Raw genomic sequence first — 25,025 nt, forward strand, 5'->3', positions numbered from 1 at the left:
GCGCCCCTATATTTCTTGATTACAAAGGTAATCAGGGTTCGCTACTAAAAATTCAGCAAAAAACAAGTACAGAGAACTGTGGCAACCACTCAGTGCTCCTGAACTCTGTAAGTAGCATTGGTTGATCCAGAATTTAGAGGAATGACCTTTTATTATTATTATTTTTAATGCTTTTTATTTTTATATTCATTCATTCACTTTAGAGAGAGAAGAGAGCACATGGGGGGGGCAGAGAGGGGGAGAAGGACACAGAGAGAGATAGAGAGAGAGAGAGAGAGAGAAAGAGAGTAAGAGAATCTTAGGCAGGCTCCATGCTCACCATGGAGCCCAATGGGGGGCTCAATCCCACGACTGTGAGATCATGACCTGAGCTGAAATGAAGAGTTGGACGCTTAACCAACTGACCCACCCAAGCGCCCTAAGGAATGACCTTTTAAAGCATCAGATCCTGGTGCTATTACTAGTCCAGACCTCACGAACTTCTCTCTTTCTATTGTTATTGTTCTCCCATCCAAGTACTAACCAGACCTGACCCTGCTTAGCTGCCGAGATCAGACGAAATCGGGCGCATTCAGGGTGGTATGGCCACAGACTTTGTTTATTGTTCTTTTTAGACCTCCTATTACTCCTGCGAGTTGAGTATCAGTAAAGCATATTTTCCCACAAAACTTCCATATCGTCCGGAGTTCCAAACTGTCAGTGAATGCTTGACATCGTGTTCTTCCTGTTACTAAAACTCTTTGAAAACCATTGGACTTTGTTCCAACTTCTTTGCTTACAACTTAAATTATGTTGTGGCTTTGGAGGTGTGAAGATTAAGAAAGGACTCACTTTTGGCTGGAAAAACTTCTCAGGGAAGCAGAGCATCTGGTGAGACACACACGCTTCACTGCCAGGCCCTCACAGGTCAGCCCTTAGCATTCTGTGCTCCCATGTGCGAGACCCTTTCTGCTCCCCGACATGTGGAAAAGAGCCTTTCCCAGACAGTTCAATGTCTCTTTGGAGCTGCTACCCGGAAACTTTTAATGTGTTTGAGTAATTAGCGACTGGGAAAAAGTTCTCCAGAAATGTTCTCAGTTCCCCAAGCGCATAATATCAATGTTGTTACTGATGAAATGATAATTGCAGTTCTCAGGGGAGGTGGAGGTCACAGATTCACAATCCTTTATCTCAGGATCTGCTTCCCTCCCTCCTATACACTTACTCACTAGCCATTATGATCTTCACAGGAGCTCACTGTCCAGACCGATGGTGTGTGGTGAGTATTTTGTTTCAGGCTGAGAGTTATAGTCTGTAAGGGAAGTAAGCATATCAGAAGTCCGAGTTAGTGATCATATTGGAAATTGGGATTCTTTCAGGTTTGAATGGGATCCCGTGCAAAAACCCCACAGGAAGGAGAAATTGTCCCTTAAGTGTGAATTGAATGAGCAAACAGAAACGGGGTCCTAAAGTCTGCAGCACTCAACAGCTCCATAAGTGATTTAACGTAATCGCCACTGAGAATTGTTGATGTTTAATTCAAGTAACAATAAAAGCTGATTTTTAGAGTGCTTAAGAACTGTAGTTATGAAATCAATTGTTTTCAGCCTACCTTACAGGAACCACAGGCAAATTCTTCAGAGTTATTAAAGTGCCTTAGAATACTTCCATGCTTGCAATAAAGAGTAGGGTGAATCCACAGGAATCGCCAGCTCAATGAAAAACATTTTATCTGAAAGGAAACTGCTAGAATGCGAATGTTTTATCTAGCTTGCATAAGTAGAGAGCGCTTAATGAAGACAGTAATTGTGTTTCCCCTGAAAATACCCACTGTCTGTTGGTGTTCGTGAAACTGTTTTCTGCTTGAAGTTAAGGAAGCAGAATTTAAGGAAAAGGCAACTATATCTGCATGTCAGACAGAAGCTGTCAGACCCAAATCTACCTCGTGATCTTTTCTCTAATTTAAATGTATTCTAATACAAATCCAAAAATCTAAAAGTTACACTTAATGAAATGCAGAAAACCCCATCCCTTACATCTTCTGTGTGTCTGATATTTTACAATCTTTCATAAATGTGGCCTCACTGCTAATAGTCTTACTTCTAAAGTGTTAACAAGCAGACAGTTATATAGTCTGAAATTAGTGATAATTTAGTTTTTAATCCTATATGTTTTTATACTGGATTAGCGTTCTACAACCCACAGTTTAAGGCAAGACATGCAACTGTTCAGTGGTTTCCATATAGGTGCTAATGTACTTGTCTTCCTAGCATAAAGGCAAATACGTTTTTCTCTTACCTCCTAATATGGAGCAACTCCTGAATTAATCAAGTCCAACCTGGTCACAGGCAGGCCTCTGCAGCCCCCTACTGAAGTCAGCGCATCTACCCTGCCCTAACATCTCAAGTCTTCGTTCATGATGTGTGTTGTCATCTAGAATAAGAAATCTTCTCACAGAAACTGAAACTTGTTACGACCAAAATTGGAAACTAAACATACCAGCGATATAAAACAAAATGACAGGTATAAAAACAAAACTAAATCTTTATCTAAATTATTCAAAGAAAACAGCTAACCTAACAGATTTGGTGAGTTTGGCATGACTGCTAAGTGCCCTGTCTTTGCAACCAGCCCAGATGGGTTACATTCCCTATTTTCCCCTAAACAAGGTGTGAATTTAAACAAATACGGTGTGTCTATATTGTTCTGATCTTTATAATGAAAGAGTAGTGCGGGTTTATAGATTTACAAGAGTAAACTAAGCTACCATGTGTATGGACTTCATAGCAGTTTTTACACACAGTAAGTGATTTTATTTTTTTTTAAGTTTATTTGTTTATTTTGAGAGTAAGAGCAAGCAGGGGAGGGGCAGAGGTGGAGGAAGAGAGAATCCCACGCAGGCTCCGCACTATCAGCACCAAGCCCAAGGTGGGGCTCAAACCCACAAACCATGAGATCGTGACTTGAGCTGAAATCCAGGTACCCAGGTACCCCTAAGTGATTTTAAAAGTTATATATTCAGGGCGCCTGGGTGGCCCAGTTGGTAAAGTGTCTGACTTCGGCTCAGGTCGTGATCTCGGGGTCTGTGAGTTCGAGCCCCGCATCGGGCTCTGTCCTGACAGTTCAGAGCCTGGAGCCTGCTTTGGATTCTGTGTCTTCCTCTCTCTCTCTCTGCAAATGCCCCTGCTCACTCTCTCTCTCTCTCAAAAATAGGTAAACATTAAAAAAAAAAAAAAAAAAAAACTTATATATTCAACACTTGAAAGCATGTGTAGAAAAAAACACAAAACACCTATAAATACTTCTAAAGGGGAACCAATGGTAACTGGAGAATACTGAATTGCAGTGGACAAGATAAATGTAGCCTGTGCACCATAATCCCAAGCAGGGAGGATCTTATTCTGGCTCTAAAGACATTATCAGTCACTGCAAGCTGGCAGAATGGCATCCATGGATGTGGCCACTGGAACAATCTTCTTATCACAGACAGTATTTGGAACTCTTGGAAATTTCTCTCTTCTCTACCATTATCTCTTCCTTTACTCCACTGAGCACAGGCTGAGGCCCACAGATTTGATTCTCAAGCACCTGATGATAGCCAACTCCTTAGCCCTGCTTTCTAAAGGAGTCCCGCAGACAATGACAGCTTTCGGTTTCCAAGATTTCCTCAACGAAGCCGGATGCAAACTGGTTTTCTATCTTCACAGAATTGGAAGGGGCATGTCCATGGGCAGCATCTGCCTCTTGAGTGTCTTTCAGGCCATCATGATCAGCCCCCGAGACTCCACACAGGCAGAACTTAAACTGAAGGCTCCCAAGCACACCGGCTCCTTTGTTTTCTTGTGCTGGATTCTGGCAATGCTGGCAAACATCTCTTTTCCCGTAAATGTGACTGGCAAATGGAGCGACGCAAACATCACCATGAAAAAGGATTTGGGATACTGCTCTGGCGTGGGCAATAACAAACTCATGTTATCAGTACTGGCAGCGATGTTATCATTCCCTGATGTTTTATGTCTGGGGCTCATGATCTGGGCCAGCGGCTCCATGGTTTCCATCCTGCACAGGCACAAGCAGCGGGTCAGATACATTCATGGCAACAAACTCTCTGCTAGATGCTCCCCTGAGTCCACTGCCACCCAAAGAATCCTTGTCCTTGTGAGCATCTTCGTGTCATTTTACACCCTGTCCTCCACCTTCCAACTCTGCATTGCTCTTATTAATAATCCCAGTTGGTTGCTGGTGAACATCTCTGCCTTCATCAATGGATGTTTCCCAACTGTCAGCCCCTATGTTCTCATAAACCACGGCTCCAGCCTGTCCAAGCTCTGCTTTGTCTGGCCAAGGAACAAAATCTCCTGATCTCATCAGAAGCGTATCAAGTTGTTTCTGCACAGCGTGTTTACTGTCTATTCACTCCTCTTCACAGAGTTGTGTGCACAGTGGTGATGCAGCCATATTACAAGAAATGTTGGACCACACTGAACTTATGCCCGATAACAAACCATAAATGTTAATTACTGTAAATGTAATACTATGTAATTATCACATAAGTCCTTACATAATTGTTGGTCATGTTTGTAGTGGAGTAGTTCAACGTCTAGAAATAATAAAATGTGGGTCCTGACACAACCTGGATATTAAGGGGGTGTCTTTGAGTATGTAACTTTCAATAGACAGAACACATTTATCCAGAAATTAACCAAGCATGGAATGTCTGGTAAAGTTCCATGAAAAAGGAACAATAAGTGAGCTGGCCATTCAGGAAACTGAAAAAACAAAATGTTCTCTGAGAAAAACGAAACAGAACGGGGTGAAGTGGAAACAGAAATCGGGTTCAGGTATTAGGTGTATTTGGGCTCAAGTTATGAAGTTAGTACATTTCAAGCTTACAGTGATGGTGGTCATTTGGAAGACCACTGTATAGAGGGAGATAAGCATACATTTTTTCCTGTAGAAAGATCCAATTAAACTGCAGTAGGAAAAAGCACATAGATATATGGCCAATTTTTAACAAGACATCAGGCGAGTGAGAGGCAAAAAGGCAAGATGTCTAGGATGCAGTGACATGGGTTTTGGCAACTGTACAGGGTAGAGTTTTCTATGTAATGTGAAGATGACAAGTGTCATTTTGTTAAGAGTCCTGGGGGGCCCTCATCTCACTTAGGAGGAAGTAAGCAGAGCTTTTCGCTACAACTGCAGGAGCTCAGGAACAGTCATTTAGAGGTAAAGTCAGGAATCCCATTTGTTTATATCCAGTGTGTGGCAGGAGGATTTCCACTGGAGCAAATGGTTATTTCTCAAGTGCAGAAAAACTTATAATGTAGCTATCTCTGTATTTACTTTATGAAACCGTAGTAAAATATTAGATTCAGTAATTTGAAAAGACAATTAGTTTGATACAACATTGGTATGTTGAACCTTGTGGCACCAAATAGAGAACACATTTTTAGATGACAAGAGACACTTAGAAATATTTATCACAGGGGCGCCTGGGTGGCTCAGTTGGATAAGCATCCGACTTCAGCTCAGGTCATAATCTCTCAGTTCATGGGTTCGAGCCCCACGTCGGGCTCTGTCCTGACAGCTCAGAGCCTGGATCCTGCTTCCGATTCTGTGTATTGCTCTCTCTCTCTCTCTCTCTCAAAAATAAACATTAAAAAAAAATTAAAAAAAAATATTTACCACACATTAGACCATGAATGAAGATGCACACATACACTTGTATATGTGTCTGTGCATGTATGAACATGTATGTGTGGTGAGTTCTCAGATAATGTTTGTTATTCACTGAGTAATGGAACTGGACAACTGTACATTAATAAATATCAAGAATAGCACGCAAAATAATAATTATGATGGTAACCTACAATAAACTCTATTATGTGGTCTAGTTGGCAATTTACTAGGCTAAAATGTCAACAGATTATATTTCATTATTTTACTTTAATCCTAATGTTTTGCCCTTTGGAAAAAAAAATCCTACTGAACAGAATCAAACAATGTTAGACCATAACAAGAACAATTACCCAATTTGTGTTTAGTATAATAGTGGTGAGTTAGGATTCGATTTACCAACTTATTGCATGCTCCTCGTTACTCGTGGTCTATTTTCTTTTTTTTCTATCTTCTGTGTAAATGTTTAACAATTCTGTGTTTTACCCATTAACTTAGAAGGTTTCCTAACCAATATCTTAATTCTCAACCTAGAAATTAAGCACACGTTTAAACACAAATTATGGGGGTGCTTGGGTGGCTCAGTCGGTTGAGCGTCCACCTTCAGCTCAGGTCATGATCTCGTGGTCTGTGAGTTCAAGACCCGCATCGGGCTCTGTGCTGACAGCTCAGAGACTGGAGCCTGCTTTGGATTCTGTGTCTCCCCCTCTCTCTGCCCCTCCCCCGCTCATGCTCTGTCTGTCAAAAATAAATGTTAAAAAATAAATAAACAAACAAAAACAAATTACGTTGTTATTCAATATCTCTACAATAGCACTGCAAGGACATGAAACCACTAATCTACTTACCTTCTCCTGAATTTTAAAAAATCGGTATTTCAAAATGAGTTTTAAAGACCGATGTACAGGGATTAAGTACAGAGTCTGGCGAAACAGTACAAACGGAACAAACTTATATATCCATGCCCTAGTTCAAAAGACCGGCTTCTCAGCCCAAAATACCTCCTTGTAACCCTCCCAGTGACTCCATACCAGGGTAAACAGTAATGTGACATCTAACAGCACAGGTCACTTTTCTTTCTTTTCTTTTTTAATGTTTTATTTTTGAGAAAGACAGACAGACAGACAGACAGACAGAGCATGAGTGGGGGAGGGCAGAAAGAAAGGGGGACACAGAATCTGAAGCAGGATCCAGGCTCCGAGCTGTTAGCGCAGAGGTCAACGCAGGGCTCAAACCCACGAACCATGAGATCGTGACCTGAGCTGAAGTCGGACACTTAACCGACTGAGCCACCCAGGTGTCCCCAGACCACTTTTCAAGGTGTCCGTTTGGCACTTTATAGAAATGGAACCACACAGAACAAAACCTTATGTATTTGGCTTCTCGTTACAAACGCTGTTTGTGAACTCGTCCTTGCTATCATGAGGTCATCTATTAGCCTTAATTCTGTTGTGTGGACCCCAACACGTAACAGATTCCACTGAATAAATATCTACCAATTGCTCCAGTCTTTCCACTCTCCATGCATTTGTGGGTGGTTTTCAGTTTGGGGCTATTAAGAAAAGCCCTGCTATGTAAATTCTAGCACTTGCGTTTTGGTGACACATGCACAAAATTTCTGTTGTTTACAATATGGGGGTAGTGAATTTCATGGATCAGAGGTTTACATCTGTTCACTTTATTATTACTGTCTAACGTTTACTCATTTTGGGAGAGAGAGAGAGAGACAGAGTGCAAGTCGGGGAGGGGCAGAGAGAGAGGGAGACACAGATTCTGAAGCAGGCTCTGGGCTCCGAGCTGTCAGCACAGAGCCCGAGGTGGGGCTCAAACTCACGAACTGTGAGATCATGACCTGAGCTGAAATCGGACGCTTAAGCCACTCAGGCCCCCCAACATCTGTTCGCTTCAGCAAATACTTTGACATACTTTTCAAAATGTTTTACCACTTTTTACAGCCATTACCATTTGTATGAGATTCCACGTTTATCCACATTCTTCAGGGTGAGCTGAAGCTAGAGAAGTGTTAGTGTAGCAAACTCTCCAGGCGTCTCCCATCCGTGGGTGGGTGAGGATATAGCAAAACTGCCTCAGCCCTCTGTTGTCAAAGTTTCACCAGGTGGATGAGTTCTTTGCTGGAAAGTTAGAGACATCAGTCTCAATAGCCCTGCCTAGTATGTTCCTTGTCTGCCAGTAGGTAAAGGACCCAACCCCTTAATAGACTTCCAGTATATCAGAGACAAAGCAAAACTCTGTGCCAGATTCCACCATTTGGAGTCTGTGACCAAGGCAGGCAGTCTCCATCTGGAAGACTCCGCTGGGGTTCAGACTCAGGTTTAACGTAACAGGTAAATTGCTTTGGAAAAGCAGCCGTTAGCTTGCTACTGAACATTTGTCAAAAGTGAAGCCTGATCTATTCAGGACTTGTGACTATCTGGTGTGACATTCCCATGTGGATGAGTCAACTTGGACTCTAAAAGAACAAGGCAGAAAGGTCCTAAATGACTTGCTGGCTAAATGAAGACGGTATATTTAAGAATGAATTCTGACCAGCCTCAGCAACATCTCAGGTCTACAGAGCTGAGTCCTATCTGCAGCCGGAAGCAAAGCCCCTGGCACCGTGAGGCCCTCAATCATCCCAGATTCCCCTCAATGTCTGGCACTGGTCCACTGATGGTTCAGCTAAAGCTGGAACCTCATATGGGTTCACCGGGCTGGATGTTTATCCTCAACGCCAAACATACAGAAATGTGAGCTGTTGTGGTTGTTTTACTCAGTGGTCAGAATCCAGGATCTTGGCTTACTGCCCATGTCGGAGCTGTCTGACCTGCCACTTGAAAAACTATACACTGGGGGCACCTGGGTGGCAAAGTTGGTTAAGCATTCAATTTCTGCTCAGGTCATGATCTTGTGGTTCGTGAGTTCGAGCCCCATGTTGGGCTCTGTGCTGACTGACAGCTCAGAGCCTGGAGCCTGCTTCAGATTCTGTGTCTCCCTCTCTCTGCCCCTCCCCTGCTCACACTCTCTCTCTCAAAAATAAATGAACATTTTTTTAAAAATGGATTTTGGTCCTTGGGTTCAAAGACACTTTCTGCAAATATCACTGACTTAAGGTGGGGTTTCCCCCCAAATGTTTTATACCCTTGACCTCTTCTAGCAGTAAGGATTTCCTCATGGTTAATTGTCCCAGTTCGGTTATATCCATCATAATATCTGTTCTGCCCATCACTACCTCCCACCACCTTCCCAGTGATTCATTAAGTATAAATACTCAAGGCCACAGCTTCCATATTTTCCCATATCATTCTATGGAATGAATCTCCTTTGCCTGTCTGCCAACAGGCCTAGGGTGTTATGGAAAGATGCAACCAAAAGATACAGAGTAAGTTATCCCACTTCTTACACTAACATGCATGTACATTAAAATGCTAATGTGCAAAATTAAAATTTTTTAAGGTTTATATTTTGAGAGACACAGAGAGAGAGAGCAGGGCGGGGGGGGGGGGGGAGGGGGCGGGAAGCAGTGAGAGAGGGAGACAGAGAGTCCGAGGCAGGCTCCAGACTTTAAGCTGTCAGCACAGAGCCTGACACAGGGCTCAAACCCACAAACCGTGAGATCATGACCTGAGCCTAAGTTGCAAGCTTAACCGGCTGAGCCATCCAGGCACCCCGCTAACGTGCAAAATTAATATGCGTAACAGGACATCAGCAGAATGGAGGAATAGGAAGCAACCTGGACTTTACTCCCCCGTGGGGACAAAAATGGACCATATTACCTTGTGGAAGCTAGTTAGTGTCTCTCTGAGAAATAAAATAAACATTAAAAAAAAAATTAGAAAAACTGTAGACTGAGATTAAGGGCTGGTATCATTGTGTCGGTAAGTTGTACAAACAAATCATTGGGGCTGATATAATCGTCTGCGTCATTCAGAAGCCATGGTGAGCAAATGCCTGTTCACTGAAGAAACGGATGGTAGTCATGCTGCTGGTGAAGCTGGACATGTTTTTATTTTTTTAAGTTTGTTTATTTTGAGAGAGAGAAAGAGAGAGAGAGAATGTGCACGCATGTGAGCCAGGGAGGGGCAAACAGAAAAAGAAGGGAGAGAGAGAATCCTAAGCAGGCTCTGCACTGTCAGCTTGGAGCCCGACACCAGGCTTGAACCCACAAACCGTGAAGTTGTGACCTAAGCTGAAACCAAGAGTTGGGAGTTTTAAGGGACTGAGCCACCCAGGTGCCCCAAGTGGGACATGTTTTTGAAGCACCATTTGTGGGTCTGTAGGCGGACACATTTGTCTCATGTTTTGGAATTCCCTCACCTGTTTATCTCCAGCTTTATAAAGCCCCTTTACTCTGCATCCTAAAACTCTCTTTCTTCTTACATTCCCTACGAATTCTCTTTCCCGTGACCACTCCAGGCTGTTATGCAATCCTGGGACTGCATCAGTCGTGTGAGGAAAAGGGATACTTAATCAGCTTTGTGGAAGAAACAGCAGGTGCCACATTACCTCACTTTTTCCACAAACCCTCCAGGTTAGGACAACAGGAGGCAAGGTTACAGGGGATGCAGGCAGGTGCAGAGGGATGATGTGGGACATTAAGAATTGCTTTTGGGGTGGTACTCTGGCTAGATGAGACTGAGAAGCGCCTGAATTCGGATACTAGGTTACTCGACCTGTAACTATTATACGAAGGCACACACATGTACAATGGCTCCCGCTGACCACACCATTTCACAGGAAGGTCCCACACAATATCCAGCTGAGCCTTGCAGGGCGGGCGCCACCCAAAGGAGCCAGCTGAGAATTAACAAAGGTCAAACAACATGTCCAAAGTCAGGACCCAGAAGTTCTGCCACCAACACAAGTACCAATCCTCCCATGACACCAGAACCAATCCTGATACCTCTCTTCTTGTCTCACGCTGCATGAAAACAAAAGAATGTCCCCATTGCCTCCTTGAGGGCTGTGACAATCACCAATACCCCACGGTATTCTCCCAGAAGCACAGGGAGGGCCTGGCCCCTGCTCAGAGAGCTTAGGGGTAAGGTCAAGATATGGGATTAGAGAACTACCAAAAACTGGTTGTCTTGTGTGGGGATGGCTTCCCTTCATGAGGCAGGAGCTGTTCTGTGTATCTCTACTTCTTCCGTTGAGAGTGTCCTGGGAACTCCTGTCTGGAACGGAGGGTTTCTTATCCTTGTTCTTAAGAGAAAGACGAAGCTTTGTTCATTCAGACATTAAGAGACTTTCAATGGTGCTTCTGGACTCATCATCCCCTTTCCTCAGACCATCTGCCCACTCCGTGCAGGATCAGTGCTGGTTCCAGAACAAAGTATCCACCAATACACAGGAAAGCAAACACTTTAAACCCCAATCCTCTGGATGTACTCCTGTGCTCCTGACTCAGTTCTTAAAAGAAGAGCGACTAAATGTTATGTCGGGTGGAGGCATACCCACATTTACAGTGTTCTGGAAAGTTCCCAAAGAGGTGATGTATTTTAACAATGATTTCTGGACTCACCTGTAATGTCCTTTATTCCCATCTGAACACAGAGCTGCACGAGAACTTCATAAAAGCCACCGAACATCCATCGTGTTGCCTTTCTTATTTTGAAGGAATTATAGACACACAAACTGTGCGAAGATAGTATGGAAAAGTCCTTGTAAACTTTACCCAGGTTCCTCAGAAAGTTACATGTTACATAATACAGCACAGTGTATGCCCCAGCAAGCAAATTTACATTCACAATCAGGGAGAAAATGCTCCTATCCAAAAGCTGTCACTGTTCTGGAGATTCTTGTAAAGATGATGAGTAAGGAGTTGGCTACAAACAGGTGCCTGACACTCACATCTGTGGACCTTACCCTTAACCTATGAAGAAAAGGAAGATGTAATGGTAAGGAAGAGGGAAATTCCCCAGGATTTTAATCAGAATCTGTGATAAGGAGACCATTCCTACTGCCAAAACCCTGGAGGCCATATGTGGGTTCCCAATGATGCATGTCCTTCACTTGTCCTTCCTTCCTGAACCATTGGCTACATTTACCATTTCAACTGAAATCCAGTATTCTCCACTTACCTTTACTACCCATTGAGAAATACTTACTTTACCTTCTTTTTAGAGCCTTATCTGTAATTCTGACTGTGACCAGTGTCCATTTATGTGTAGAGATTTATTCTAATGCCAATACCAATTATGCATAAAGCTTCTGAGATCCTGTTAACTACAGATACTCAGATTGCAACAATTACACATGAACCTGCCCCATGACCAAGTGGTCATTAAGTGGGACTGAATGATTGCAAGATTCACTCAGTAATAGTATGGTAACAGAGAGTCCTTTGTTTTTATGCTAGGAACGAAGCAGAGTAGCACCTGTCACCACAGCATTGAACTATTTCATATGATGCCCAAAGGATGGTAGATAAAACACTAATATGCAATTTTATCATGGATGCAGGATACAAAGCTAAGGTACAAAAGTTAACTGCCTTCCCAGATACTAAAGATGAACAAGTGAATTGAAAATTGAAAACAAAATACCATTTACATTAGACCAAAACAAGAGGTTCCATCACAGACACTGTCATGGCAACATATGAAAGGTCTGTGATGAAGACATAACATGAATAACAGATTTTCAGCCAGAAGTCCAAAGTCAATAATGAAGTAACCTCATCAAGATATCTATCATTTTATTTAGGATGCCCTGTTTCTTTTATCTAAGTAAAATGTAAGCTTTTGTGAAACCCTAAATGAATCATGTGCTTTTTTTTTAATGTTTATTTTTTGAGAGGGAGAGAGTGTGAGTGGGGAAGGGTCAGAGAGAGAGGGAGACACAGAATCTGAAACAGCCTCCAGGCTCTAGCTGTCAGCACAAAGCCCAACACGGGCTCAAAGCCACGAACCCTGAGATCATGACCTGAGCCGAAGTTGGCCACTTAAACAACTGAGCCACCCAGGTGCCCCCATGTGCCTTTTATTAGCCCAGGTGCATCCCAGCTCACTGGGGCATTTCATAATGATACTAGTAATACATTCTTGGACTCTCCAGGTTGAATGTCATCCATAACAATTTTCTTCCATGTTAGATTCAAACCTACAATTTTGGAACTACATATTCATAACCTGAATGTGTTTGAGAGTTATGCACTCCACAGTATATCCCAGATTATTTTTCTGGCTATAATGAAAATACCATAATAACACAATTTCAAACTCTCACCCTCTACAACCTGCCTCGCCATTCATAAATATACACCATATGATTATATTTTGGCATGCCTTTTGTGCGGCAATGAGACCCATGTGTTGCACTGTTATATTAAATGACAATAGAAAAGTAGTAGGCATATGAAAAGAATTAGGAACTAAAAGAAAATTTCAGAAGGATAAAGATAACGCAAACTACATTTTTGCTGGAGCGCTCAGGGAATAATTTGAAAAGATAAGGCTTCATGAGTTTACTCTCAAGAATGAACATACACGGGGCGCCTGGGTGGTTCAATCGGCTGAGCGTCTGACTTCAGCTCAGGTCAAGATCTCACAGTCTGTGAGTTCGAGCCCCACATCGGGCCCCGTGCTGACAGCTGAGAGCCTGGAGCCTGCTTCAGATTCCATGTCTCCCTCTCTCTCTGCTCCTTCCCTGCTTATGCTCTGTCTCTCTCTGTCTCAAAAATAAATTAATTAATTTAAAAAAGAAGAATGAACATACACGATGGCAATTTTGGTAACTAGAAATCTCTTATTTACCCTCTAAAACATTCATGCTCACTTGCATTGTGCTTAGTCCACTGGAACAGGATGTCAGATGTCAAGAATGATGACTGCATGCACTAAAGTGTAAGGAGAATGTTTATTACATAATGATGCTTTCTCAGGAGAGCAGGGTAGGCTTCTCAAGTTCTGAAAATGGGTAGAGAAAGCAGGGAATGGTGACTACTTTTGTTATGACGCATCCTGTGTGGGGCGGGGGTGATGGTACTCACGGACACTGCAAACTTATGACTCCTGCCAAGGGAAGGGCCTCGCGGGCGTCATTATTAGCTTTTCCTGCCCAGATGGGCAGAATGGTAAGAGGTTGTAATGATGCTTCACAAGTATCATTAGTCAGGCATCAAAAGTAGAGTCAGACTCTTTAATACAATTTACTCCTGACTGACTTGGTTGGGAAAGACCACAATCTTCCTCATGCTTCCTTTTGTTCCTCATGCACAAATAGCCCCCACTGCACAGTATGACTGTGGAAACTGGTTGTGAATTACTGTTTAGATCAACTACCTAAGATATTTTTAGACGATGTCCCAATTCTTTTCCTATTAAGTTCTAGTCTATTACTAAAACACATTCAGAAGTGATAGAATATTTCCCAACGACAAGCCTTTTATAGAGCTTTCACTTTAAGGGAGAATGGAATGAATGGAATCTCAAAATCACTCATTCCATTTTTCTACCAAGATACTAGAATCAGAGAGTGCCTGGGTGGCTCAGTCAGTTAAGCATCCAACTCTTCATTTTGCTGAGGTCATGATCTCATGGTTCATAGGATCAAGCCCCCCGCTGGGGTCCACACTGAGTGTGAAAAAATAAATGAACAAATTCTTAAAAACTTTAAAAAAAGGTACTAGAATCAGAACATCTGTATTGAAACATGGCAAACTAGTTGATTCAGATAAAATTAACTTAAAATGAAGTCAATAAATTTCATAGGAAATAAATCTGTAAGTTAGAAAACACTAAGGATTAACAATTTTTTACTCATTTCAAACACATATCAGACTGGTCATGGGTTGCATGCAATATTATACATTCAGGATAAAGAACAAAGTCCACTGAAAAATCTGTCTCATCCCAAAGTTATCCTTGAGTACCTTGTCAGTTAATATTAATAGAGGGTATTTTTAAATTTGGTCTATGAAATGTTTTTTTTTTGTTTTTTTTTTTTTATTCATTTTTGAAAGACAGAGACAGAGCACAAGCAGGGGTGGGGCGGAAAAGGGGACACAGAATCTGAAGCAGGCTCCAGGCTCTGAGCTGTCAGCACAGAGCCTGGCGTGGGTCTCGGACCCACGAACTTTGAGATCATGACCTGAGCCGAAGTTGGACGCTCAACCGACTGAGCCACCCAGGCGCCCGAAATGTTTTCTTTAGCATTGTTTTCTTTTACCTTCTGTTGTTGAGGTGGGTGGTAATATGAAATTTGAAAATTCCTCAATATATTTATTTTATTTTAATTAATTTTAGAAAGGGTGCACACAAGTAAGGGACAGGGCCAGAGGGAGAGGGATAGAATCTTAAGTAGGCTCCATATTCAGTGTAGAACTGACCTGGGGCTCAATCCCACAACCCAGGGATCAAGGCCTGAGCCAAAATCAAGAGTCGTGACAGTCAACTGACTGGGCGACCCAACCACCCACCCCCCCAATATCTTTATCAAAATTGCACTTTTAAAATGTGTAGCTAATTAGGAAGAACCCTCTTGGATTACTTCCATGTAAATAAGACAAAACCTAATAACAAAAAGGCCTTTGCCCCTCCCCATTTATCCTTCTTGGTCCTACAGCGGCCATCCTGCTGTAAGGAGAGACAGTGCTGAGTACTAAGGGAGGTGAGCAGGCAGAGGACTGCCCAGGGGACCCGTCCCATCCCAACCTGCATCTCTGGGCTTCCTGTTATGTGAGAATGGTAAACCACCTAGTTGTTTCAGCCACTGATTTCCAGGAGGTCTGTCCCTCACAAATAAGAACTGTCCGACCTGACCAATAAGATTAATATCTGTATTGAGAGTAGAATGGAGCAAGTGAGAGGGAATCTTGAATTTAACATTTTGTAGCTGAGAAGATCTACAAAAGGCATCATCCTTCACAGATGGGTTAGAGCTGTTTGGCACCTGCTGCCTAAAACTCACAAGATGAACCGAACAAAATACAGCTTGAGAATTTATGAGGAATGTGCAGAACGCTAGGGTACAAAGTTACAGGAGTAAAGAATTTGGTGTCACAAATGGAATTACATGTTTACTTGAGCATGTGACCTATTAGTCTCGTAGCTTTTATGCACTGCAGTAACTTTCTGCTGTGTAGAGATAAAACGCATTTGATCATTCTACCAGTCAGGAACTATTGTATTCACTGATATTAGCAGGACACAAAATTCCCTGCCTTCAAGTAGCTTATATTCTATAAGGTTAAATGAACAAATTCAGTTAAGTCTGTAAGGATAAAATATGATAGCGGTAAGTACCGTAAACGTTTCATGTACAAAGACAGATCACAGGGTTTCCTAATTTAAACAATGTTTTCAGGCAATGCCCACATGATGAGGTCATCTTTGAGCAGAACCACTGAAAGCGTATCATGCAAATACCAATGAGGAAGGGCAAGTGGGTGGAGGAAACAAGCGGAAAATTGCCAGAATGGGAACATATTTACAGTGGATTGGGAATATCCACAATTGTTGTGTGGCTTAGAGAAATGTGAAACTAAGTTTCCACTGCAGGCATTTAAATTTTGGGAATCCTTGCAGTTAGACTTTTTAAAATTTTAATAGGAAAACTGCCCAGAGTGCTTCAGATTACATGTAATAGATCCAAAACCATGACCTTTTTGGAGAATGCATGGACCTACTTCTTTATGGCAGCCTTACCCCTACCGAGAGAACATAGCAGTGGGGTGGGGTAAGGACTTAAAGGAAAGACAGTAAATACCATTTGTCAAAACTGTCTGAGGGATTTGATCCCAGAACTTGTTAAGATACATACTTTTCGTCTTGTCTACCCCTATAGCCAGCCAGGGGTATACTGCTCCTTAAGAATGTCTATCAAGTAAAATTTGGTGGGTCTTTTATGCCTCAGTTATATCTTCAATGTCAATGTCAACAAACTTTTAACATATAAAATAAGATATTGTACTTAAAAATTGAATAGTAACAAAATCACGTATTTCATGTTTCCTCATTAGTACAAGATCTACTAACCCCCAATTATTCCTAGTCTTATGCTTCCATGTGAGACTTGTGCTTCCATCTTGTGCCTAGTATTTATACAAAGTTGACTTTTCATATGTTTCATATCCCAAATTTTATACTAACTCAGATGTGATGATAACGTGACTCTATGTGTGAGGTCGGCAAACTTTTATGCAAGGAACATACAGTAAATATTTTATTCTTTGTAGGCCATACTGATTCTGTTACCACTCTTCCAGTATGTCCTTACTGGGTCAAAAGTACCTAAATATGAACGTGGCTGCATTCCAGTTACACTGTACTTAAAAATAGATGTTAGGCTGTATTTGGCTCATGTTCTGTAGGTGGCAGACTCCTGATCTACACAAAGGAATTAAGAGCACTAGAAGTAGAAACTCTATGGATAAATACACAACACCTTTCCTATTTTTTAGCCTCCTTAAAATATGGTGGACTGGGGGTGCCTGGGTGGCTTGGTCGGTTAACCGTCCGACTTCGGCTCAGGTCATGATCTCGCGGTCCGTGAGTTCGAGCCCCGCATCGGGCTCTGTGCCGACAGCTCAGAGCCTGGAGCCTGTTTCAGATTCTGTGTCTCCCTCTCTCTGTCACCCTCCCCCGTTCATGCTCTGTCTCTCTCTGTCTCAAAAATAAATAAACATTAAAAAAAAAAAATTAAAAAAAAATATGGTGGACTGTTTAATAAACTAACACTCTCGTATATATGTGTATAGCATATGTGAAAGAAACCCATACTAATGGTAGCACAGGGCAGAAGCAGAGAAATGGAAGTCCATGTGGAAAGGAAGTGTCGGGTGCTCTACATGAAGAAGTATAAACTCACGTGTGGTAAGCTGTATAGGATAACCCCTAAAACAAACACATAAAAGATAGTTATAGGTAATACCAGTAAACCAAAAAAGAATAAAAAGGATTTAAAACAAAATCATCTGTAAAAACTGAGTTATTTCAAACAAGGCAGAAAAAGAGGGAACAGAGAAAGGAGATCTAAAAGCAACAGCAAGATAATTTAAATTTATATAGTAATATCTGTAAAAGCAAACAGTCTAAAAACCCCATTGAAAAGGAAAAATTGTCACTGATTTTTTTTTTTTTTTTTTAGTTTTATTTATTTTGAGAGAGAGAGAGAGGGAGAGAAAGAATCTCAAGCAGGCTGTGTACTGTCAGTATAGAGCCCAGCAACCTCATCAAGATATCTAAAAGAATAGGGGCACCTGGGTGGCTCAGTCGGTTGAACGTCTGACTTCGGTTCACCATCTCAGTTTGTTAGTTTGAGTCCTGCATCAGGGCCACTGTCTGCTGCTGTCAGCACAGAGCCTGCTTGGATCCTCTGTTCCCCTTTCTACCCCTCCTCCACTTGCACGCGCTCTCTCTCAACAATAAATTATGAAAACATTCACAAATAAAAAGAGAGGCGCCTGGGTGGCTCAGTCGGTTAAGCGTCTAACTTCGGCTCAGGTCATGATCTCACGGCTCCTGAGTTTGAGCCCCGGGTCGGGCTCTGTGCTGATGGCTCAGAGCCTGGAACCTGCTTCGGATTCTGTGTCTCCCTCTGTGTCTGCCATATGCTACTCATGCTCTGTCTCTCTCTCTCTCAAAAAATAAACATTAAAAAAACTCTTTTAATTAAAAAAAAAAATCTAAAAAAAGACTGCATAAACTGAAGAGAAGTGGATGTTTCCACAGGTGCCCTGCTCCTTTGACGCCCAACATCTTATTAATTTTAGGTCATTTTGAGTTTTAATTTTTCCGCAGAGTCAAACGTTTGATTTGATTAACCTTCAAGAGCTAGACTTCGTTCTTAGTTCTCATGCACAACACACTGTGGAACCTGCTTAAGCAATTAACCACACTCATTATATTTGTTCTCCAACATGAAATCTTTGGTAAATCCTGAGGCCAAGTCATAGCATGAAGGCTCTGCTATGCTGTTTGTAAGGTTTCTTTCCATGACTCCGTGATTCTGTGGTATGGAGTTCCCCTATGACATTGCTTTACATTCATATCTTCATTCTACATGTATTCTGGAGTTTACTGAGGCTTGAATACTGCTTAAAGGCCTGGCCACATTTGTGACATTTGTAAGGTTTCTCTCCAGTATGAATTCTCTGGTGAACTGTCAGGTTTGAATTCTAACTAAAACCCTTGCCATACATATTACATTCATAGGGTTTCTCTCCAGCATGAATTCACTTATGTTGAGTAAGGTCTGAACTCCTGACCAAGGCCTTGCCACACTCATTACATTTGTAAGGTTTCCCTCCCCTGTGAATTCTCTCATTACCCCAAAGGTGTCAATGTGTAGTAAAATCTTTACCGCACTGATTACATCGGTAAGGTTTCTCTCTAGAATGAATTCTTATGTTGAGCAAGATCTGAAACACTCAGAAAAATGCTTTGCAACACACATTGCATTTGTAAGGCTTCTCTTCAGTATGAATTCACTCATGACCCCAAAGGTGTGACCATGCGGTAAAATCCCTTCCATATACATTACATTTATATGGTTTCCCTCCAGTATGGATTTTCTGATGACTTGTGAGGTTCGAGAACCTGTTAAAGGCTTTGTTTGCTACACTCGTTACATTTGGAAGGTCTCTGCTCAAAATGAATTCTTGGATAATTAGCAGAGGTCAAGCAATGGCTAAAAGCCTTCCCACACTCATTAAGTTTGTAAGTTTTTTCTCTGTTGGGGGTTTTCTCACATTGTGTCAGTAATGAAGGATGCATAAGAACCTTCCCACATTTATTAACAATGTTGCTTTTGACAGTAGAAGGAATTCTTTGAGGTAGTGAAATCGAGGGCTTTTTTTTCTTTTATCTTTATTTATTTTTGAGAGAGAGAGAGACAGAGTGCGAGCAGAGGAGGGGGCAACGAGAGACGGAGACACAGAATCCGAAGCAGGCTCCAGGCTCTGAGCTGTCAGCACAGAGCCTGACGTGGGGCTCGAACTCACAGACCGTGAGATCATGACCTGAGCCGAAGTCGGACGCTTAACTGACTGAGTCGCCCCAGGCTCCCTATAAATTGAGGACTTTTTGATAGACTTCTCAGCTTGATTACTTTCATAAATTTCCTCTGGGGTTTGAAATCTCTGAAGTTCAGCCAGATATGAATGAAAGCTTATTCGAAGCCTATTGCCCAAGCAGTTCTTATACTTGTTTCCTGAATAGCCTACCTTGCTCTTTAGTGACTTCTTCATCATATCATGTTTGTAATACTGAGATATACTTCTTCTTATGGAAACACTGTGCTTTACCGGGAAATGATTCCAGAATTTATGATGTTGTTGGTCTTCTCTACAGATGAGATTTAAAAAAAAAAAATTTTTTTTTTAATGTTTATTTATTTTTGAGAGAGACACAGAATGCGAGTGGGTTAGGGCAGAGAAAGGGAGACACAGTATCTGAAACAGGCTCCAGGCTCCGAGCTGTCAGCACAGAGCCCGACATGGGGCTTGAACTCACGAGCTACGAGATCATGACCTGAGCCGAAGTCGGACACTCAACCAACTGAGCCACCCAGGCGCCCTGTGTGAGATATTTATAATGGGATGTGGCTATTCCTTCATAATTTGTTTTCTTCATATACCCACTGAGTGGCAAATTTGTTCACATCTTGCTGGATTCCTCTTAAAGTCATCAAAGTCATGACTTATGCATCTTTCCAAAATCAACATTTAGAATAACTCTCCATTATTAAGGCCATCTTTTAATGGTAATTCTTTGCTCACACATCTAGTAATGATATCTGTAAGATATAAATAATCATAGCCTTCCTATTAATCAGGGTGGGAAGATGAATATTTTATACTGAAAAGTATTACACCAAAAGTAAAACTCATAACTGACAGAGTTATCAACTTTCTCCAACTATGGTTTGGAAACACAAAGGACCTAAGATTCCTCAGTGTAAAGACAGTGTCATTACATATAATCCAAATTGTTTTCAGGGAAGCCTATTTCCAAATAATCTGTGACCAAGAGTTACAAGAGCCCTGAGAAAACGTAAATTTGCCACAGGCATCCCAAAGCACACAGAACCTCACAAGAAGCATAAAGGTGTCTCACATATGAAAACAGATAGTAAAGCTGATTATCAAATGCTTATTGTACACAACATTAAATCATGACTTAAAGAGAAACAAAATATTCTTCTGAATATGTGTTACAAAAATATATCCAGGTAGAACAGGCATACTGCAGTGTTAATAATCCAGAATATACATTAAAAATTATCTGTTAGTCATAAAATATAATAAACATTTTGTTAACCAAAAAAAAAATCTAGCAATTAACAAGTATTTACAATTATAAGACATATATAGTCTGTGGAATTATAAAGAATTCACCCATAAGAACAAAGGAAAGGACCTGCATTTCAGAAAGAGCACACAATGTTGAGAAATGGAAAATATGCTGAACATCACGGATTCTGAAATAAGAGATTCAGATAAATAGCTAATATTATAGAGATTAACAATGGGAAAATGGGACATCAAAATGATCAAGCTGGGAACTCCAAATGTACCTCCCTTTATAAAAGCAGGAAACAAGCTAGAAAAAATGTCAGAATGAACTTAACTCTGGAAATTAATCACAGGATTCCAGCAACCAGGCACACTTTTAATCAAGAAAAAGGTAGCTGTGCCCCAGCTAAGAAGTGGCCTTGAAGATAGGAGCCTGCAGGGGGTAGAGACTTCCTGAACTACAGGGGAACAGATGGGACCTTTAAGGAATTGTTGCTGTGTTTGTTTAATCTGAAGGACTGGCTCAAAGTGCTTGCTGTCTTTGGCCTACTTCAGATCTCTACTTAGGTGGAGGTGATAACCAGGGGTCATATGTCACAAACTTTTTTTTTTGTTTAAGTAATCTCTACACTCAATGTGGGACTTGAACTCACGACCCCAAGATCAAGATGTGTATGCTCTATGGATTGAGCCAACCAGATGTCCCTAAATTTTTTAAAAAAACATTTATTGATGCGTTTCAAAAAAACGTTTAAAGGTAAATTAATGCCACCTAGGGCAAGGGATAACAATTGGAGCAAACAATGGGACAAACCTAAAACCCTGGTAAAAACATTGGGGAGTGAGGTGTACTGGGGCATAAGGCTTAGAAAATCCCCACATATTCCAGGGATTCTGGAAGGTTGTGAGCATGCCTGGGACTGGGTACTTAGGAAAAGACCTGAGAAATACCCAAGCTTTTACCTCCTATTAACCACCCAATTCTGAGCAAGCAGAAATGAAGGGTAAGGCACTGGTGTAATCTTCTTCCTGAATACATAAGTCATTCCCTAAAATAATCTACCCCATACACAAACACACAGAGTTCGTCTACAGAGAACATAAGCAGGTCTTGTTTTGAATATGGATGCAAAAATACTCAACAAAATACTAGCCAACTAAATATACACAGCATATGAAGATTATACACCATTAAAATTGAGATTTACCCAAATGTCCATCAATGTATGAATGGATAAAGAAGATGTGGTGTGTGTGTGTGTGTGTGTATATATATATACATACATATATATATATGTATATGTATATATATACATACATATATATATGTATGTATATATATACATATACATATATATATATGTATGTATATATCTATATATCTATATATATATATCTATATAATGGAATACTAGTCGGCAATCAAAAAGAAGGAAATCTTGCCATTTGCAACTACATGGATGGCAGTGGAGGGTATTATGCTAATAGAAATTAGTCAGTCAGAGAAAGACAAATGTCATATGACTTCACTCACATGAGGACTTTAAGAGACAAAACAGATGAACATAAGGGAAGGGAAACAAAATTAATATAAAAGCAGGGAGGGGGACAAAACAGAAGAGACTCATAAATATGGAGAACCGAGGGTTATGGGAGGGGTTGTGGCAGGGAGGGATGGGCTAAATGGGTAAGGGACATTAAGGAATCTACTCCTGAAATCATTGTTGCCACTATATGCTAACTAATTTGGATGTAAATTTTAAAAAATGAAATTAAAACAAATAATAATAATTGAGATTTGTTCGAAGAATTCAAGGGTAAATGGTTCAACACATGAAAATCTTTCAATGTAATAAACCACATTCATGTAAGAAGGCAAGAAAAAACACAAACCTACATAATCATCTCATTGTATGCAAAATGTTTGAAAAATCCAGAACTCTTTATTGATAAAAAAAAATTCAGCATACGAGGGGTGCCTGGCTGGCTCAGTCAGTAGAGCATGTGATTCTGGATCTCAGGGTTGTGAGTTCAAGCCCCACGTTGGGTATAGAGATTACTTAACAAATCAAGGAAAATATTTTTAGAAATTCAGTATACTAAAAAGAAAAGTGAACTTCCTCAACCCCTTAATGATCATTTATGAAAAACCCACAGCTAATATCACAGTCAACGGTGAAAGAATAAAAGCTCTCCCCCCATAGGCAAAGAAAAAGACACAAATGCACACTTTTACCACTGCTATCAATGTGTTCTGGAAGTTTTACCCAAAGCCATTAAGCATGAAAAAGGAATAAAAAGTATACATATTGGAGAAGTAAAAGAAAAACTACCTCTGCATGTAGATGGCATAATCCTATCTACAGAAAATTCCATAAAATACCCCCAACACACACACACAACCTTCTAGTGTTACAAATGATGTCAGGAAACACAGCATCAATACATGAAAAATCAGCTGTGTTACTACTACACATTAAATGGACAATGTGAAAAAGAAATGTTAAAAATTATTCCCTGTATAACATAACATCCAAAGAATCAGATACTCAGGAACAAATTTAACCAAGGAGATGAAAGATCAACAGACTGAAAACTATAAAACGTTGCTGAGAGAAATTAAACACCTAAATAAATGGAGAAGATGTTCCATATTTATGGATGGGAACACTTCATAGTTTTGAAAATGGTAACATTCACCAAAGTGGTCTGGAGATTCTACAGACACACTATCAAAATTCCAAGACTTGTTGAGAAATAGAAAACATGATCCAATACATATGGAACCACAAAGGGCCCTAAAGAGTCCAGACAATTTTGAAAAAGAAGAAATCTACAGAACAGAAAAACAGAGACAGAATGCACACAGGCAGTTTCAGGGCCTGGGGACAGAGGAAAATGTGGAGAAACTGATTAAGGGTAACGGACACTAATTTGGAGTGATGGGAATGTACAACCAGACAGAGATGGTGGTTGAACACCTGGTAAATGCACTAAATGCCACTGAATTATTCAGTTGAAAATGGTTAATTTTGTTACGTAAATTCCACTTTAATTAAAAGTGCATCTTTAGGGACGCTTGGGTGGCTCAGTTGGTTAAGTATCCAACTCTTTATATCGGCTCAGGTCATGATCTCACGGTTCGTGAGATCAAGCCCCATGTTGGGCTCTGTGCTGACAATGTGGAGTCTGCTTGGGATTCTCTCTCTCCCACTCTCTCTCTCTGCCCACCGCCCAGTATTTTTTAAAAAGTTAATTTTTAAATAACAATGTAAGTAATTTCACAACAGCTTTAAAAATATATATCTTCCAATTTTAATACCTTAAAATTTTGAAGCTAAGTCTGTTTATATTATATAAAAATAATAGTTTCTCTTAGGCTGGCTTCCTCTAATACCCTGAAATTCTCACTGGATCCCTCATCATAATTCCATGCATGAAACAGACATGAGGTGAGGGTAATACATTTTACTATGTATTAGTAAACATATAATTATCAAGAATAAATAAAAATTAATGTGCACTTGCCCACAATTAATAATCCTGACTTCATAAAGATTATTAGGGAACTATAGATAACCTTAAGGGTCATATGACCAAAAGAACAAGGAATAACTTTTTTTTTTTTTTTAATTTCTTTTGAGAGAGAGACAGAGAGACAGAGAGAGCGAGAGACAGAGGAAGGAAGGGGCAGAGAAAGAGAACCCCACGCAGGCTCTGCACAAGCATGGAGCCCAATGCAGGGCTCAAACCCACAAACTGTGAGATAATAACCTGACCCAAAGTCTGATCTTAACCAACTGAGCCACCCAGGGGCCCCAGCAAGGAATAACTTCTAATGAAGGCAGTTTTATCAGTTAAAAGAAGAAACAATATTTGCCAGTTCCAGAAGGTCCATGCAGGAGGTGGCTGTGCAGCGGTGACCAACAAATAAAAACCAATAACAGCCTGAGAACAACAGAACACCAGGATATGGGTCAAGAAGGACAATGTGCACTTCAAACAGAGTTGAGGTTAATAGAATATGGGGAAGAAAACAGCCATCGTGGGTTAATGAATAATAGGATTTCCAGAACCTTAGAAATTTTGTGGATACTGTCTCATGAATAACAGTGACGAAGAAGTACATGAAATGTAA

General features: G+C 40.9%; 1 protein-coding gene, 1 non-coding gene and 1 pseudogene across 2 annotated transcripts; 2 read left to right on the forward strand and 1 right to left on the reverse strand.

The window, feature by feature from the left end:
* Positions 1-3,238: 3,238 nt before the first annotated feature.
* Positions 3,239-4,348, forward strand: LOC102953821 (vomeronasal type-1 receptor 4-like). Its single transcript, XM_007091061.3, has one exon. It carries the CDS (start codon positions 3,421-3,423, stop codon positions 4,339-4,341), a length of 921 nt encoding a protein of 306 aa, XP_007091123.1. The 5' UTR covers positions 3,239-3,420; the 3' UTR covers positions 4,342-4,348.
* A 14,278-nt stretch (positions 4,349-18,626) lies between these two features.
* LOC122234323 lies at positions 18,627-19,432 on the reverse strand (annotated as a pseudogene).
* A 3,432-nt stretch (positions 19,433-22,864) lies between these two features.
* On the forward strand, positions 22,865-22,937 carry TRNAQ-CUG. Its single transcript has one exon. It is a non-coding gene; the product is annotated as a tRNA-Gln (tRNA).
* Positions 22,938-25,025: the final 2,088 nt, after the last annotated feature.

The sequence above is a fragment of the Panthera tigris genome, chromosome E2 (assembly GCF_018350195.1).
Source record: "Panthera tigris isolate Pti1 chromosome E2, P.tigris_Pti1_mat1.1, whole genome shotgun sequence".
Classification (NCBI taxonomy): Eukaryota; Metazoa; Chordata; class Mammalia; order Carnivora; family Felidae; genus Panthera; species Panthera tigris.

Excerpts from the sequence above, each read along its gene's own strand:
- LOC102953821 (XM_007091061.3), top strand. The coding sequence starts at position 3,421 with ATGGCATCCATGGATGTGGCCACTGGAACAATCTTCTTATCACAGACA.